We start from the raw sequence: 19,838 nt of genomic DNA, 5'->3' as shown, positions 1-19,838 counted from the left end.
GCAGGAGCTGGTGGAGAAGGAGAGGAGGCAGCAGCTGCAGCAGCAGCAGAGCCAGCAGGAGAAGGAGCAGGAGAGACATCGCAGGGAGCAGCATGTCCTCTGTCTCAGCCTCAGGGGCAAGGAGCGCACCAGAGAGAGTAAGGGCTCACCACCGAGTCCACTCACCACAGCTAACTCTCTGCCCAATCACTGATAACTGTACACTGAGATGAACAACCAATGTCTAGTGATGGACTAATGAATCACTAGCCAGTGCTGTAGTGACTAGTGATGACTAATGAAACACTCGCCAAGGCTGTAGTGACTAGTGATGACTAATGAAACACGAGCCAAGGCTGTAGTGACTAGTGATGACTAATGACACACTAGCCAAGGCTGTAGTGACTAGTGATGACTAATGAAACACTAGCCAAGGCTTTGTAGTGACTAGTGATGACTAATGAAACACTAGCCAAGGCTGTATGTAGTGGACTAGTGATGACTAATGACACACTAGCCAATGCTGTAGTGACTAGTGATGACTAATGAAACACTAGCCAAGGCTGTAGGGACTAGTGATGACTAATGAAACACTAGCCAGGGCTGTAGTGACTAGTGATGACTAATGACACACTAGCCAATGCTGTAGTGACTAGTGATGACTAATGAAACACTAGCCAAGGCTGTAGGGACTAGTGATGACTAATGAAACACTAACCAAGGCTGTATGTAGTGATGACTAATGAAACACTAGCCAGTGCTGTAGTGACTAGTGATGACTAATGAAACACTCGCCAAGGCTGTAGTGACTAGTGATGACTAATGAAACACTAGCCAAGGCTGTAGTGACTAGTGATGACTAATGACACACTAGCCAAGGCTGTAGTGACTAGTGATGGACTAATGAAACACTAGCCAAGGCTGTAGTGGACTAGTGATGACTAATGAAACACTAGCCAAGGCTGTATGTAGTGACTAGTGATGACTAATGACACACTAGCCAATGCTGTAGTGACTAGTGATGACTAATGAAACACTAGCCAAGGCTGTAGGGACTAGTGATGACTAATGAAACACTAGCCAGGACTGTAGTGACTAGTGATGACTAATGACACACTAGCCAATGCTGTGTAGTGACTAGTGATGACTAATGAAACACTAGCCAAGGCTGTAGGGACTAGTGATGACTAATGAAACACTAACCAAGGCTGTATGTAGTGATGACTAATGAAACACTAACCAAGGCTGTAGGGACTAGTGATGACTAATGAAACACTAACCAAGGCTGTAGTGACTAGTGATGACTAATGAAACACTAGCCAAGGCTTGTAGTGACTAGTGATGACTAATGAAACACTAGCCAAGGCTGTATGTAGTGATGACTAATGAAACACTAACCAAGGCTGTAGGGACTAGTGATGACTAATGAAACACTAACCAAGGCTTTGTAGTGACTAGTGATGACTAATGAAACACTAGCCAAGGCTGTAGTGACTAGTGATGACTAATGAAACACTAACCAAGGCTGTATGTAGTGATGACTAATGAAACACTAACCAAGGCTGTAGGGACTAGTGATGACTAATGAAACACTAACCAAGGCTGTAGTGACTAGTGATGACTAATGAAACACTAGCCAAGGCTGTAGGGACTAGTGATGACTAATGAAACACTAACCAAGGCTGTATGTAGTGATGACTAATGAAACACTAACCAAGGCTGTAGGGACTAGTGATGACTAATGAAACACTAACCAAGGCTGTAGTGACTAGTGATGACTAATGAAACACTAGCCAAGGCTTGTAGTGACTAGTGATGACTAATGAAACACTAGCCAAGGCTGTATGTAGTGATGACTAATGAAACACTAACCAAGGCTGTATGTAGTGATGACTAATGAAACACTAGCCAAGGCTGTAGTGACTAGTGATGACTAATGAAACACTAGCCAAGGCTGTAGGGACTAGTGATGACTAATGAAACACTAGCCAGGGCTGTAGTGACTAGTGATGACTAATGACACACTAGCCAATGCTGTAGTGACTAGTGATGACTAATGAAACACTAGCCAAGGCTGTAGGGACTAGTGATGACTAATGAAACACTAGCCAAGGCTGTAGTGTCTAGTGATGACTAATGAACACTAGCCAATGCTGTAGTGACTAGTGATGACTAATGAAACACTAGCCAAGGCTGTAGGGACTAGTGATGACTAATGAAACACTAACCAAGGCTGTAGGGACTAGTGATGACTAATGAAACACTAACCAAGGCTGTATGTAGTGATGACTAATGAAACACTAGCCAAGGCTGTAGGGACTAGTGATGACTAATGAAACACTAACCAAGGCTGTATGTAGTGATGACTAATGAAACACTAACCAAGGCTGTAGGGACTAGTGATGACTAATGAAACACTAACCAAGGCTGTAGTGACTAGTGATGACTAATGAAACACTAGCCAAGGCTGTAGTGACTAGTGATGACTAATGAAACACTAGCCAAGGCTGTAGTGACTAGTGATGACTAATGAAACACTAGCCAAGGCTGTAGGGACTAGTGATGACTAATGAAACACTAGCCAAGGCTGTAGTGACTAGTGATGACTAATGAAACACTAGCCAAGGCTGTAGGGACTAGTGATGACTAATGAAACACTAGCCAAGGCTGTAGTGACTAGTGATGACTAATGAAACACTAGCCAAGGCTGTAGTGACTAGTGATGACTAATGAAACACTAGCCAAGGCTGTAGTGACTAGTGATGACTAATGAAACACTAGCCAAGGCTGTATGTAGTGATGACTAATGAAACACTAACCAAGGCTGTATGTAGTGATGACTAATGAAACACTAGCCACGGCTCTAGTGACTAGTGATGACTAATGAAACACTAGCCAAGGCTGTAGTGACTAGTGATGACTAATGAAACACTAGCCAAGGCTGTATGTAGTGATGACTAATGAAACACTAGCCAAGGCTGTATGTAGTGATGACTAATGAAACACTAGCCAAGGCTGTATGTAGTGATGACTAATGAAACACTAGCCAAGGCTGTATGTAGTGATGACTAATGAAACACTAACCAAGGCTGTATGTAGTGATGACTAATGAAACACTAGCCACGGCTCTAGTGACTAGTGATGACTAATGAAACACTAGCCACGGCTCTAGTGACTAGTGATGACTAATGAAACACTAGCCAAGGCTGTAGTTACTAGTGATGACTAATGAAACACTAGCCAAGGCTGTATGTAGTGATGACTAATGAAACACTAGCCAAGGCTGTATGTAGTGATGACTAATGAAACACTAGCCAAGGCTGTATGTAGTGATGACTAATGAAACACTAGCCAAGGCTGTATGTAGTGATGACTAATGAAACACTAGCCAAGGCTGTAGTGACTAGTGATGACTAATGAAACACTAGCCAAGGCTGTAGTGACTAGTGATGACTAATGAAACACTAGCCAAGGCTGTAGGGACTAGTGATGACTAATGAAACACTAGCCAAAGCTGTAGTGACTAGTGATGACTAATAAAACACTAACCAAGGCTGTATGGACTAGTGATGACTAATGAAACACTAGCCAAGGCTGTATGTAGTGATGACTAATGAAACACTAGCCAAGGCTGTAGGGACTAGTGATGACTAATGAAACACTAGCCAAGGCTGTATGTAGTGATGACTAATGAAACACTAGCCAAGGCTGTAGTGACTAGTGATGACTAATGAAACACTAGCCAAGGCTGTAGTGACTAGTGATGACTAATGAAACACTAGCCAAGGCTGTAGGGACTAGTGATGACTAATGAAACACTAGCCAAGGCTGTAGTGACTAGTGATGACTAATGAAACACTAGCCAAGGCTGTAGGGACTAGTGATGACTAATGAAACACTAGCCAAGGCTGTAGTGACTAGTGATGACTAATGAAACACTAGCCAAGGCTGTAGTGACTAGTGATGACTAATGAAACACTAGCCAAGGCTGTAGTGACTAGTGATGACTAATGAAACACTAGCCAAGGCTGTATGTAGTGATGACTAATGAAACACTAACCAAGGCTGTATGTAGTGATGACTAATGAAACACTAGCCACGGCTCTAGTGACTAGTGATGACTAATGAAACACTAGCCAAGGCTGTAGTGACTAGTGATGACTAATGAAACACTAGCCAAGGCTGTATGTAGTGATGACTAATGAAACACTAACCAAGGCTGTAGGGACTAGTGATGACTAATGAAACACTAGCCAAGGCTGTAGGGACTAGTGATGACTAATGAAACACTAGCCAAGGCTGTATGTAGTGATGACTAATGAAACACTAGCCAAGGCTGTATGTAGTGATGACTAATGAAACACTAGCCAAGGCTGTATGTAGTGATGACTAATGAAACACTAGCCAAGGCTGTAGTGACTAGTGATGACTAATGAAACACTAGCCAAAGCTGTAGTGACTAGTGATGACTAATGAAACACTAGCCAAGGCTGTAGGGACTAGTGATGACTAATGAAACACTAGCCAAAGCTGTAGTGACTAGTGATGACTAATGAAACACTAACCAAGGCTGTATGGACTAGTGATGACTAATGAAACACTAGCCAAGGCTGTATGTAGTGATGACTAATGAAACACTAGCCAAGGCTGTAGGGACTAGTGATGACTAATGAAACACTAGCCAAGGCTGTATGTAGTGATGACTAATGAAACACTAGCCAAGGCTGTAGTGACTAGTGATGACTAATGAAACACTAGCCAAGGCTGTATGTAGTGATGACTAATGAAACACTAGCCAAGGCTGTATGTAGTGATGACTAATGAAACACTAGCCAAGGCTGTAGTGACTAGTGATGACTAATGAAACACTAGCCAAGGCTGTAGTGACTAGTGATGACTAATGACACACTAGCCAAGGCTGTATGTAGTGATGACTAATGAAACACTAGCCAAGGCTGTATGTAGTGATGACTAATGAAACACTAGCCAAGGCTGTAGTGACTAGTGATGACTAATGAAACACTAGCCAAGGCTGTATGTAGTGATGACTAATGAAACACTAGCCAAGGCTGTAGTGACTAGTGATGACTAATGAAACACTAGCCAAGGCTGTAGGGACTAGTGATGACTAATGAAACACTAGCCAAGGCTGTAGTGACTAGTGATGACTAATGAAACACTAGCCAAGGCTGTAGTGTCTAGTGATGACTAATGAAACACTAGCCAAGGCTGTAGTGACTAGTGATGACTAATGAAACACTAGCCAAGGCTGTAGGGACTAGTGATGACTAATGAAACACTAGCCAAGGCTGTAGTGTCTAGTGATGACTAATGAAACACTAGCCAAGGCTGTAGTGACTAGTGATGACTAATGAAACACTAGCCAAGGCTGTAGGGACTAGTGATTACTAATGAAACACTAGCCAAGGCTGTAGGGACTAGTGATGACTAATGAAACACTAGCCAAGGCTGTAGTGACAATTGATGACTAATGAAACACTAGCCAAGGCTGTATGTAGTGATGACTAATGAAACACTAGCCAAGGCTGTAGTGTCTAGTGATGACTAATGAAACACTAGCCAAGGCTGTAGTGACTAGTGATGACTAATGAAACACTAGCCAAGGCTGTATGTAGTGATGACTAATGAAACACTAGCCAAGGCTGTATGTAGTGATGACTAATGAAACACTAGCCAGGGCTGTAGTGACTAGTGATGACTAATGAAACACTAGCCAAGGCTGTAGTGACTAGTGATGACTAATGAAACACTAGCCAAGGCTGTATGTAGTGATGACTAATGAAACACTAGCCAAGGCTGTAGTGACTAGTGATGACTAATGAAACACTAGCCAAGGCTGTATGTAGTGATGACTAATGAAACACTAGCCAAGGCTGTGGCTTGGGCTTTATTGTTGCATGTTCTTCCCCCACTAGAGGGAGATGTTCCTACGTTACGTGTGGATCCACTCAGAAATATCAATTCTATGAGAAATAAAATACCTGATAATTGGTGTGCTAGTTATGGATATAGTCAAAAACTATACAATGTGAGATATTTCAGAGCAATACAATGTGTGGAGGTGATGAAAACATACTGTGGAATAACTAAACCCAGTCTCTAACATTTCAATGCAACAATATGTGTGGATGTGATGAAATCTACTATAGGAATACAGTCTCTGCGTCCCCAATGGCACCCTATACCCTATATAGTGTGCTATTTTTTTATTTGACAAAAGCAGTGCACTACAAAGTGAATAGTGTGCCATAGGTGACACAGTATCTCTAAGTATGTACCCCCTGAGGTGACCCCAATCCCGTTCTCTCTCTGAGTCTGTACCCCCTGAGCCCAGGGTGATCCCAATCCCGGTCTCTCTCTGAGTCTGTACCCCCTGAGCCCCAGGGTGACCCCAATCCCTGTCTCTCTCTGAGTCTGTACCCACTGAGCCCCAGGGTGACCCCAATCCCGGTCTCTCTCTGAGTCTGTACCCCCTGAGCCCCAGGGTGACCCCAATCCCGGTCTCTCTCTGAGTCTGTACCCCCTGAGCCCCAGGGTGACCCCAATCCCAGTCTCTCTCTGAGTCTGTACCCCCTGAGCCCCAGGGTGACCCCAATCCCTGTCTCTCTCTGGCTGCTGGTCTCACAGGTGCTGTGGCCAGTAATGAGGTGAAGCAGAAGCTCCAAGAGTTTCTGTTGAGTAAATCAAACAAGGACCTGTCTACTGCCGGAGCCACACACATGCTCATCCACCACCCCAAGCTCTGGTACACGTAAGTACCCACTGTTGTGATTCTGTTTAGTAACGTCTTCCACTACCCACTGTTGTGATACAGTCTAGTAACGTCTTCCACTACCCACTGTTGTGATTCTGTCTAGTAATTTATTCCACTACCCACTGTTGTGATTCTGTCTAGTAATTTAATCCACTACCCACTGTTGTGATTCTGTCTAGTAACTTCTTCCACTACCCACTGTTGTGATTCTGTCTAGTAACGTCTTCCACCACCCACTGTTGTGATCCAGTCTAGTAACGTCTTCCACTACCCACTGTTGTGATTCTGTCTAGTAACGTCTTCCACTACCCACTGTTGTGATTCTGTCTAGTAACTTCTTCCACTACCCACTGTTGTGATCCAGTCTAGTAACGTCTTCCACCACCCACTGTTGTGATTCTGTCTAGTAACGTCTTCCACTACCCACTGTTGTGATTCTGTCTAGTAACGTCTTCCACTACCCACTGTTGTGATTCTGTCTAGTAACGTCTTCCACCACCCACTGTTGTGATCCAGTCTAGTAACGTCTTCCACCACCCACTGTTGTGATTCTGTCTAGTAACGTCTTCCACTACCCACTGTTGTGTTTCTGTCTAGTAACGTCTTCCACCACCCACTGTTGTGATCCAGTCTAGTAACGTCTTCCACTACCCACTGTTGTGATCCAGTCTAGTAACGTCTTCCACTACCCACTGTTGTGATTCTGTCTAGTAACTTCTTCCACTACCCACTGTTGTGATCCAGTCTAGTAAAGTCTTCCACTACCCACTGTTGTGATTCTGTCTAGTAACGTCTTCCACTACCCACTGTTGTGATTCTGTCTAGTAACTTCTTCCACTACCCACTGTTGTGATTCTGTCTAGTAACTTCTTCCACTACCCACTGTTGGGATCCAGTCTAGTAACGTTTTCCACTACCCACTGTTGTGATTCTGTCTAGTAACGTCTTCCACTACCCACTGTTGTGATCCAGTCTTGTAACGTCTTCCACTACCCACTGTTGTGATTCTGTCTAGTAACGTCTTCCACTACCCACTGTTGTGATCCAGTCTAGTAACGTCTTCCACTACCCACTGTTGTGATTCTGTCTAGTAACGTCTTCCACTACCCACTGTTGTGATCCAGTCTAGTAACGTCTTCCACTACCCACTGTTGTGATCCAGTCTAGTAACGTCTTCCACTACCCACTGTTGTGATTCTGTCTAGTAACGTCTTCCACTACCCACTGTTGTGATTCTGTCTAGTAACGTCTTCCACTACCCACTGTTGTGATCCAGTCTAGTAACGTCTTCCACTACCCACTGTTGTGATCCAGTCTAGTAACGTCTTCCACTACCCACTGTTGTGATTCTGTCTAGTAACGTCTTCCACTACCCACTGTTGTGATTCTGTCTAGTAACGTCTTCCACTACCCACTGTTGTGATCCAGTCTAGTAACGTCTTCCACTACCCACTGTTGTGATTCTGTCTAGTAACGTCTTCCACTACCCACTGTTGTGATTCTGTCTAGTAACGTCTTCCACTACCCACTGTTGTGATCCAGTCTTGTAACGTCTTCCACTACCCACTGTTGTGATTCTGTCTAGTAACGTCTTCCACTACCCACTGTTGTGATTCTGTCTAGTAACGTCTTCCACTACCCACTGTTGTGATTCTGTCTAGTAACGTCTTCCACTACCCACTGTTGTGATTCTGTCTAGTAACGTCTTCCACTACCCACTGTTGTGATTCTGTCTAGTAACGTCTTCCACTACCCACTGTTGTGATTCTGTCTAGTAACGTCTTCCACTACCCACTGTTGAGATTCTGTCTAGTAACGTCTTCCACTACCCACTGTTGTGATCCAGTCTAGTAACGTCTTCCACTACCCACTGTTGTGATTCTGTCTAGTAACGTCTTCCACTACCCACTGTTGTGATTCTGTCTAGTAACTTCTTCCACTACTAGAAAAATAAAGCAAGCACACCATTTTTCTTCAGGAAAATGAACTTTTCTAGTTACTATTTATCATTCAAAATGATGTATATATATTTATATATATCACTATTTGCACCTGGCAAGAAGAAATAAACCAAGATTTGTGACGTGTTGGCGCTATGTGTTCTGTGTCCAGGTCCTCCCACCACACGTCTCTGGACCAGAGTTCTTCTCCCCTGGGAGGCATGTCTCCTGTCTGCCACTACACACTCCCCTCCCCTCAGGACGGACAGGACGACTTCCCACTGAGGAAAACAGGTCCGGCCACACACACACCCACGCACACACATAATAGTATGAGTTGCTTGGCGGTCATAGGTGATAATAGTATGAACTGCTTGGCGGTCATAGGTGATAATAGTATGAGTTGCTTGGCGGTCATAGGTGATAATATTATGAACTGCTTGGCGGTCATAGGTGATAATAGTATGAGTTGCTTGGCGGTCATAGGTGATAATAGTATGAGTTGCTTGGCGGTCATAGATGATAATAGTATGAGTTGCTTGGCGGTCATAGGTGATAATAGTATGAGTTGCTTGGCGGTCATAGGTGATAATAGTATGAGTTGCTTGGCGGTCATAGATGATAATAGTATGAGTTGCTTGGCGGTCATAGGTGATAATAGTATGAGTTGCTTGGCGGTCATAGGTGATAATAGTATGAGTTGCTTGGCGGTCATAGATGATAATAGTATGAACTGCTTGGCGGTCATAGGTGATAATAGTATGAACTGCTTGGCGGTCATAGATGATAATAGTATGAACTGCTTGGCGTCATAGATGATAATATTATGAGTTGCTTGGCGGTCATAGATGATAATATTATGAGTTGCTTGGCGGTCATAGATGATAATAGTATGAGTTGCTTGGCGGTCATAGATGATAATAGCATGAACTGCTTGGCGGTCATAGATGATAATATTATGAGTTGCTTGGCGGTCATAGATGATAATAGTATGAGTTGCTTGGCGGTCATAGGTGATAATAATATTAACTTTCTGTTCAATAAAGGAAAGGTAAACATGAAAAAAGTTGGGACTGAACTCGTAAACGGCGACCATGTCGCGTACAAACACACGCGATCACGCACAACAGCACACACTCAACCACACACACCAGCATACACTCAACCACACACACCAGCATACACTCAACCACACACACCAGCATACACTCAACCACACACACCAGCATACACTCAACCACACACACCAGCATACACTCAACCACACACACCAGCATACACTCAACCACACACAACAGCACACACTCAACCACACACACCAGCATACACTCAACCACACACACCAGCATACACTCAACCACACACAACAGCACACACTCAACCACACACACCAGCATACACTCAACCACACACACCAGCATACACTCAACCACACACACCAGCATACACTCAACCACACACACCAGCATACACTCAACCACACACACCAGCATACACTCAACCACACACACCAGCATACACTCAACCACACACAACAGCACACACTCAACCACACACACCAGCATACACTCAACCACACACACCAGCATACACTCAACCACACACAACAGCATACACTCAACCACACACACCAGCATACACTCAACCACACACACCAGCATACACTCAACCACACACACCAGCATACACTCAACCACACACACCAGCGCACACTCAACCACACACACCAGCATACACTCAACCACACACACCAGCATACACTCAACCACGCATACCAGCATACACTCAACCACACACACCAGCATACACTCAACCACACACACCAGCATACACTCAACCACACACAACAGCACACACTCAACCACACACACCAGCATACACTCAACCACACACAACAGCACACACTCAACCACGCATACCAGCATACACTCAACCACCCACACCAGCATACACTCAACCACACACAACAGCACACACTCAACCACACACACCAGCATACACTCAACCACACACACCAGCACACTCAACCACACACACCCAGCATACACTCAACCACACCAGCATACACTCAACCACACACACCAGCATACACTCAACCACACACACCAGCATCAATTGACCAAACTCAACCACAATCAAACTATTTCTAACACTTCATTCCAAATGAGGTGCAGGACATTCCAAAGTCCTTTCTATCCTTCTATTCTCATGAGTGTTAACATTAAGATACGTGTGGATACATCCTTCAACAGACATCTTGTCCTCAACCAGTAGTGTGTGTCTGTCTGCAGGGTGGTACAATGACCTTCCATCAATGAGTTATTAATACAATGAATGTGCTGTGACCTCTGTCATCCCAGGGTTACCTCTGTGTATCCACACAGCATTTCCTGACCATACTGATGACCTGCTAATGACATCAGTTAGGCCTATTATGACCTTTGAACCTTCACCCCGCCCCCAAGGCCCCTCTCACCCCTTGTACCCCTTCAGGGGACCCCTTACTCAAACAATGGGGAGGGGTTACGAGGTAAGCCAGAGCAGTAGTATCTATCAGAATCCTTCCTTCCTGTTTGACCTCTCCTAACACAGAGTCAGACGTGTGCAACCCCGACAGAACACTAACACACACTGTTGAGAATATCATACAAAACCAATGCAATGTTTTTCTGTTGTATTGTAAGTTGATGATGCTATATATTGTGTGTTATTTTCCTCACAAAGACATAGGCAACAATACTGTTCCCTAAGAACAATCTTTGGTTATTTATTGTGTTATTAGTGATAATACACAGACAAAAGCCAAGGCCTCACTGTTAGAGCTTCTCAGTTGAACAGTTAATGGACGACTTAAAGCACCTTTCATTTCTTCAGAGTTATGAGCTCCACTAACTCTTTTGAAAACACACAACTTGTCAGCAAAAGGCAGCTCAGGTTTGTTGGTTTAAAGCTGAGGATCTCTCTAGGGAACGCTGTATAAATAAGAATTATACCTCCCTCTTGGTTTCGCTGCGCCACAAGCTAAAACGGTTCATGATTTTGCTGTGAGGTGAAATGACATTACATTCTTTCCCTTTTGTGTCTCGTCAAATTACGGTGGTGAACAATAATACCTGTTTAATGACTTTACCACATGAGCTGGCAGATTGTGTATCAACACACTTTAGGGATCAGGCTACGGGAATTATAGTGTCAGTTTTTTTTGTACTTTGTAATATACATTTAAGCTAATTTGTAGTCATTGTGGAGACTTTGTGGTTAAAATAACAATTGGGGAAGCACATGAAAGACGATTGTGTTTATTGTGTCTCTCTTTGAAAAAACAATCCCGCACCAGGAAATACCTCCTCTCTCTCTCTCTGTCTGGTAACATACCTGTAAACCTAGGAGGTTAGGAGTGGCCTGCAAGTCCAAATAACCAGTTGCCAAAGTAAAATAATGTGCCTCGACCAAATAAGAGGGTTCCCAGAAATGATTTAGAATGTATCTTGCGAGGCAGACAGAGTCTTACCATCAATGCTTTAGCCTATGTTTACCTCTGACGCAAGCTGCAAAGAAACAGCCCATTTATTAACACTAACAAAACTCTGCTTGCCTCCCTATGACCTTCCTTTTGGATTATCTTGAAATAATCTCTGTTTCTCTGAGTAATTCTTATGCATTGATAAAAGCCCCTTAATAAAAACATTTCCTTTGGATTCTAGAATCTATATGTGGTCATTTCCTGTGCGAGCCCCCCCCCCCCCCCATTTCCTGTCCGTCTTCATTAAAGTCCTCTGAGAGATTGGCATGCAAACACACAAAGGTAGTGTTGTTCCTGGACACGTTGTCCGTCATCGATAGCTGACACTCTGACAGGCAGGTGTCACTGAGTTAAGAGGACTGTTGCCGGGCAGAATGAAGTAAGACACCACTGTTTGTTTAAGCAAAAACAGCCTTCTGAAAACAAAGTGGAGGAGACTTTACAGGTCTGGGTTGAGTCGCAAATGGCACCCTATTCCCTATATAGTGTACTAATTTTGACCAGGCCCCAGAGGGTTCTGGTCAGGAGTAGTGCACTATATATGCACTATATAGGGAATAGGTGCCATTTGGGACACAGTCTGGGGGTTTGACTACCTGGTTTTTAGCTTGGCTGGCCGTAGGGTCTGACACCTTCTTTTTTTTGCAGTTGCAGTTGTTGTGGTGAAACTGTACAATTTTAGCACTTTTATGATTTGCTTTGAAGCTAGTCACTTAGCCACATCTCCTATGCCATACCTGCCCTGCTGCCTGATGTCTCTGCTGGTCAAGAGACATCAAGTCAAGAGCTAATGTACTGGTTAAATTAACAATAGTAACTTTTTTAGTTTTTTATTGTTTCTACAGCCACATAACTTATACATGCCCTTGAAAGCCACAGAACCTTTGCCTTGGTTTGGACGATTTGAAAAGGATGAAACACTCTTCATTTGACAGGCTATGAAATATGAATTGTTGTTGTTGATGCATTTACATTGCAGTGGGAGATGGGGAGCCCAGGTGCCCTTGTGTTGTTCCATCTACTGTACCGCTACTAGTTTGATCCTGAACTTTCAGAAACTGTTTGGTGACTTTGCTAGCGTGCAGAAAATAGATTTTATTTTAGACAGAAGAAGTGGACTGGCTGCTAGACATGGTGGATGTTTCAGTCTGTAGCTCCCCTCTGGTGACAGACGTCATTTCAACGCCTATTCCACATTGGTTCAACGTCTATTCCACGTTGGTTCAACGTCATTTCATTGAATGTTGAATCAGCCAGTGTGTGTCCAGTGGGTCCTCATCTCTTCTTCATGGTGTTCCATCTACAGACTTATTAAGGCCAGTGTGTGTCCAGTGGGTTCTCGTCTCTTCTTCATGGTGTTCCATCTACAGACTTATTAAGGCCAGTGTGTGTCCAGTGGGTCCTCGTCTCTTCTTCATGGTGTTCCATCTACAGACTTATTAAGGCCAGTGTGTGTCCAGTGGGTCCTCGTCTCTTCTTCATGGTGTTCCATCTACAGACTTATTAAGGCCAGTGTGTGTCCAGTGGGTCCTCGTCTCTTCTTCATGGTGTTCCATCGACAGACTTATTAAGGTGAAGGCTGTTTAAGAACTAAGCCCATAAGCACTACAAATGCTTCCTCTCCTCTGGAATCAGTCCATGTTAGGCTTCTCTAAGAAAAGGCCTAGCGGATTCATCGTGCTTTGATCACAAGACCATGCCTTGAATACATCCTTCACCCCCCCCCCCCCCCCCCAAAAAGCTTTTTATTCCAGAAAGCAATACAATTCCACGTGATAAGCTTGTTTACTTGACCGTACATCCTCTTTGTGCAATGTCCAAGAATAGACGGGTCTCAGATCATGTGATGCCCCGGGCCGTGGTAAGACCAGCCTGACTTAGAGGAAAGGAGAGGTGCACCACCCTCATCTCCACTCTTGACCCACTTACCAAACGTGTGTAGCAGGTGCAGTGGAAGGAGGATTTCACATTGCTTTCTGAAACCAGGGGATATTTTAAGGCCTGGATGCCTGGAGGCAAAGTAACCCGCTCCTTGTACCTCCCCATGGTGAGACAATGATCCATTCTCATTTCAATAGTAATACAATCGGGTGAAACATTGTACATTTGTCTGGACTGGATGAGTTCATGGAAGGGTTCATGGATTTTGAATCCGGTGGCTTTTGATAAGTATCGTAGAATGACTTATGAACAGGGAAAGAATCTGGTCGAGCTGTATAGCTTACCCAGCTGAGCCGAGCTGTATATCTGAGCCGAGCTGTATAGCTTAACCAGCTGAGCCGAGCTGTATATCTGAGCCGAGCTGTATATCTGAGCCAGCTGAGCCGAGCTGTATATCTGAGCCAGCTGAGCCAAGCTGTATATCTGAGCCAGCTGAGCCAAGCTGTATATCTGAGCCAGCTGAGCCGAGCTGTATATCTGAGCCAGCTGAGCCAAGCTGTATATCTGAGCCAGCTGAGCCGAGCTGTATATCTGAGCCAGCTGAGCCGAGCTGTATATCTGAGCCAGCTGAGCCGAGCTGTATATCTGAGCCAGCTGAGCCAAGCTGTATATCTGAGCCAGCTGAGCCAAGCTGTATATCTGAGCCAGCTGAGCCGAGCTGTATATCTGAGCCAGCTGAGCCGAGCTGTATATCTGAGCCAGCTGAGCCGAGCTGTATATCTGAGCCAGCTGAGCCGAGCTGTATAGCTTACCCAGCTGAGCCGAGCTGTATATCTGAGCCAGCTGAGCCGAGCTGTATATCTGAGCCAGCAGAGCCGAGCTGTATAGCTTACCCAGCTGATCCGAGCTGTATATCTGATCCGAGCTGTATATCTGAGCCAGCTGTATATCTGAGCCAGCTGAGCCGAGCTGTATATCTGAGCCGAGCTGTATACCTGAGCCAGCTATGCCGAGCTGTATATCTGATCCGAGCTGTATATCTGAGCCAGCTGTATATCTGAGCCAGCTGAGCCGAGCTGTATATCTGAGCCGAGCTGTATACCTGAGCCAGCTGTATATCTGAGCCAGCTGAGCCGAGCTGTATATCTGAGCCAGCTGAGCCAAGCTGTATATCTGAGCCAGCTGTATATCTGAGCCAGCTGTATACCTGAGCCAGCTGAGCCAAGCTGTATATCTGAGCCAGCTGTATATCTGAGCCAGTACAGAACAGTTCAAGTTTGTATGAAAAGGGTATAAAGGTAAGGCCTTGTAGCCAACAGCACACAGTATCCCAGCATATAGTCTTTCTGGAAGGCTCGGTCCCAAATGGCACCCTATTCCCTACATAGTGCACTACGGGCCCTCTGGGCCTGGTCAAAAGCAGTGCACTATATCGGGAATAGAGTGCCATTTGGGACATAGCCTATGAGTCCCCCTAGCCTATGAGCCACCTGGCCTTGTCTTGGTCCGGCAGCCTAATGGAGAAGGCATCACACTGACAGCAGAGTTAACATTGAGATGTAGTGGAGACAGGCATCACACATTCAGCCTCCACCAACCTCCAACCCAGGACTTTCTAATGTAATAACCTGGTTGTTGTATGGACATGTTAAACACATCGTGGCCCATTCATATTGCTACCTGTTTCAGTTGGGTGATGTGTTCTTGGCACTTTGCCAGTTAACCAATGAAGTGGCCCAGGTGTTTGTATCAACGGGAGAGCTGTGTTAGTTAGAGATGTCTGCTGCCAGCTTCTCTTCCTGTTGCGTCGTAGGCAGGTAACGCTACCACTGGTTTTTCCACAGAGACTAATGAGATGCGTCCTAAATGGTACCCTTTGCCTTAAAAACAGTAGTGCACTATATAGGGAATAGGGTGCTATTTGGAACACAAACACGGTGACAAAGTCTGTCCGTTTCCCACTTCGCCACTGTCTGGCGTTCCCGTGGCGACGAAGTGCTTGGTGGCAGCGAACGGAGCAGTGCTAAAAATAGAAAGCAATCAGGGCAGCGGGGCATGAAGAGGATTCATGAAGACTCCCTGCAGCGCTTTCTCTCCCTCTGTCTCGCTCTCTCTCTTCCTCTCTTTCAGTACCCCTCACTCACAAGACTGATGGCTGATAGACAGGGAAAGAGAGGGGCTGGTGCTGCTGTATTTGACAGGACTCTCAAAATAGAAGCATCTGGCCCTGTCAACACCCCCCTAACCCCCCCCCGCTCGTGTTCTCATCTCCCCTCGTTAACCATCACGTCGTATGGTCGCATCACAAAAACAACCCTTCTCAATAATTGATCTCAAGGAAAGGATAAATAATTGAAACAACATGGTGTTTAGTTATTGTATAATACTGAGATGGCCGTTTATGTAACGTTGTGCTCCATCCTCCTCCTACAGCACTAGTAGGTTGACCTCTGTGTTGACCTCTGTGTTGACCTGGATCCTCCTCCTACAGCACTAGTAGGTTGACCTCTGTGTTGATCTGGATCCTCCTCCTACAGCACTAGTAGGTTGACCTCTGTGTTGACCTGGATCCTCCTCCTACAGCACTAGTAGGTTGACCTCTGTGTTGACCTGGATCCTCCTCCTACAGCACTAGTAGGTTGACCTCTGTGTTGATCTGGATCCTCCTCCTACAGCATTAGTAGGTTGACCTCTGTGTTGACCTGGATCCTCCTCCTACAGCACTAGTAGGTTGACCTCGGTGTTGACCTGGATCCTCCTCCTACAGCACTAGTAGGTTGACCTCTGTGTTGACCTCTGTGTTGACCTGGATCCTCCTCCTACAGCACTAGTAGGTTGACCTCTGTGTTGACCTGGATCCTCCTCCTACAGCACTAGTAGGTTGACCTCTGTGTTGATCTGGATCCTCCTCCTACAGCACTAGTAGGTTGACCTCTGTGTTGATCTGGATCCTCCTCCTACAGCACTAGTAGGTTGACCTCTGTGTTGACCTGGATCCTCCTCCTACAGCACTAGTAGGTTGACCTCTGTGTTGACCTGGATCCTCCTCCTACAGCACTAGTAGGTTGACCTCTATGTTGACCTGGATCCTCCTCCTACAGCACTAGTAGGTTGACCTCTGTGTTGATCTGGATCCTCCTCCTACAGCACTAGTAGGTTGACCTCTGTGTTGACCTGGATCCTCCTCCTACAGCACTAGTAGGTTGACCTCTGTGTTGATCTGGATGTCAGTAGTGTTAAAGTGTGAGTGGAGGGGATTCCAGGGCTGTAGGGAGAGAGAGAGGGGGGGGTCTCAGAGCCTGGGCCTTGGCTGGGCCATGGGTTGCGTCCCAAATAGCACCCTCAGTATTCCTTGTATGTTGCTCAACACCCAGACACAACAACAACCCTTCGTTATATCAACACACTCAGTGGCAGTCTGTACTGTGTGACGCTAGATAGATATTTGACTGAAATATTACAGTTTTTTTCCCAATAGATTTCTATATATACCAATGATGTTGCTTTTGCTGCTGGTGATTCTCTGATCCACCTCTACGCAGACGACACCATTCTGTATACATCTGGCCCTTCTTTGGACACTGTGTTAACTAACCTCCAAACGAGCTTCAACGCCATACAACACTCCTTCCGTGGCCTCCAACTGCTCTTAAACACTAGTAAAACTAAATGCATGCTTTTCAACCGCTCGCTGCCCGCACCGTCCCGCCCGACTAGCATCACTACTCTGGACGGTTCTGAGTTAGAATATGTGGACAACTACAAATACCTAGGTGTCTGGTTAGACAGTAAACTCTCCTTTCAGACTCACATTAAGAATCTCCAATCCAAAATAAAATCTAGAATCGGCTTCCTATTTTGCAACAAAGCCTCCTTCACTCATGCCGCCAAACATACCCTCGTAAAACTGACTATCCTACCGATCCTTGACTTTGGCGATGTCATTTCCAAAATAGCCTCCGACACTCTACTCAGCAAACTGGATGTAGTCTATCACAGTGGCATCCGTTTTATCACCAAAGCCCCATATACTACCCACCACTGCGACCTGTATGCTCTCGTTGGCTGGCCCTCACTACATATCCGTCACCAAACCCACTGGCTCCAGGTCATCTATAAGTCTTTGCGAGGTAAAGCCCCTCCTTATCTCAGCTCACTGGTCACCATAGCAGCACCCACCTGCAGCACGCGCTCCAGCAGGTATATTTCACTGGTCATCCACAAAGCCAACACTTCCTTTGGCCGCCTTTCCTTCCAGTTCTCTGCTGCCAATGACTAACAAATTGCAAAAATCTCTGAAGCTGGAGTCTTATATCTCCCTTTCTAACTTTAAGCATCAGCTGTCAGAGCAGCTTACCAATCACTGTACCTTTACACAGCCAATCTGTAAATAGCACCCCGATTACCTCATCCCCATATTATTACTTAACCTCTTGCTCTTTTGCATCCTAGTATCTCTACTTGCACATCATCATCTGCACATCTATCACTCCAGTATTAATGCTAAATTGTCATTATTTTCTCCTCTAGAGCCTATTTATTGCCTTACCTCCCTACTCTTCTACATTTCCAAACACTGTACATACATGTTTCTATTTTTCTTTTCTTTTGTGTTGTTGACTGTACGTCTGTTTATGTGTAACTTTGTGTTGTTGTCTGTTCACACTGCTTTGCTTTATCTTGGCCAGGTCGCAGTTGTAAATAAGAACTTATTCTCAACTGGCCTACCTGGTTAAATAAAGGTGAAATAAATCAAATAAATAAATAGTAGGAGCTGATCATTTGGCTTGGTTCAATGTGATTTGTCCATGTTTCCTACTCCTTGGTAGCAGTCCAGTAGTGACTCTCTCAACTTCTCTCTGTCACTACTTGACTTTCTTCATATTCCTGTCAAACAGAGGCTGTCCATTAGGACTTCATCTAAAAGTGGGTCTGGATTAATTTAGCCTGGGACGTGTTTGTCCAGTGACATGGGAGTGTGTGTGTGTGTGTGTGTGTGTGTGTGTGTGTGTGTGTGTGTGTGTGTGTGTGTGTGTGTGTGTGTGTGTGTGTGTGTGTGTGTGTGTGTGTGTGTGTGGTGTGTGTGTGTGTGTGTGTGTGTGTGTGTGTGTGTGTGTTTGGGGTGGTATCTCTGCTTTGCATTAGGAATGTGGGGATGGTGTGAGGAACGTATCTGAAACATCTGCCATGCGTTTGTGTTAGTTTAACTGCTGCTACTGTATCAGGCTGTGGTCACCAGGGCAGCAGGTAGCGACCACTTCACTTAGAGAGACCCTGTATGTTGCTCAACCTAATTTAGACCAGATGAGGTGGAAATGGGCCCAATCTTGACTCATTGCATCTCCTCAAACAGCTCAGAATCTTCTCTCTGAAATGAAATGGTGTCATTTGGTTGAAGAGAAACCACCAGAACTGTGTCTATACTTCTTCTTACAGGTTTAAATGTATTCAAACTTTGACAGGACCACTATTCTGATCTTGCTGAGTTGTTCCTCATTTTTAGGATTGTGTTTAAAGATATGGAGGGTATGTGTCATTCTGTCCTGGTCGGGTCTACAATATATCAAAACCATCTTTGGAATCCTGTCAGGCGTGAGCTACAGTCCCTCCCACTGGTAAACATTTCTTTGAGGGAACTCAAGCTGATTGGTGGCTGTCTTCTGTTAGTGACAGTGGCCACCAACATCAACCACTACAGGCATATAAATAGATCTAGTACATGGAGTATAGTACGAAGGGC

At 45.0% G+C, this 19,838-nt stretch overlaps 1 protein-coding gene across 1 annotated transcript in view; it reads left to right on the top strand.

Annotated features, from left to right (window-relative positions):
- Nucleotides 1–19,838, top strand: part of LOC116372067 (histone deacetylase 9-B-like) — a 114,420-nt gene that overhangs the window by 75,754 nt on the left and 18,828 nt on the right. Inside the window, exons 7-9 of the mRNA XM_031821145.1 lie at nucleotides 5–137; nucleotides 6,628–6,751; nucleotides 8,867–8,988. Of these exons, the coding sequence (XP_031677005.1) occupies nucleotides 5–137; nucleotides 6,628–6,751; nucleotides 8,867–8,988 (379 nt within the window). The remainder of the gene's footprint in view (nucleotides 1–4; nucleotides 138–6,627; nucleotides 6,752–8,866; nucleotides 8,989–19,838) is intronic.

This window comes from Oncorhynchus kisutch, unplaced genomic scaffold, assembly GCF_002021735.2.
Source record: "Oncorhynchus kisutch isolate 150728-3 unplaced genomic scaffold, Okis_V2 scaffold3880, whole genome shotgun sequence".
NCBI lineage: Eukaryota > Metazoa > Chordata > Actinopteri > Salmoniformes > Salmonidae > Oncorhynchus > Oncorhynchus kisutch.
The sequence above is the reverse complement of the archived record's forward strand: the minus strand, read 5'-3'. Positions and strand labels throughout refer to the sequence as shown.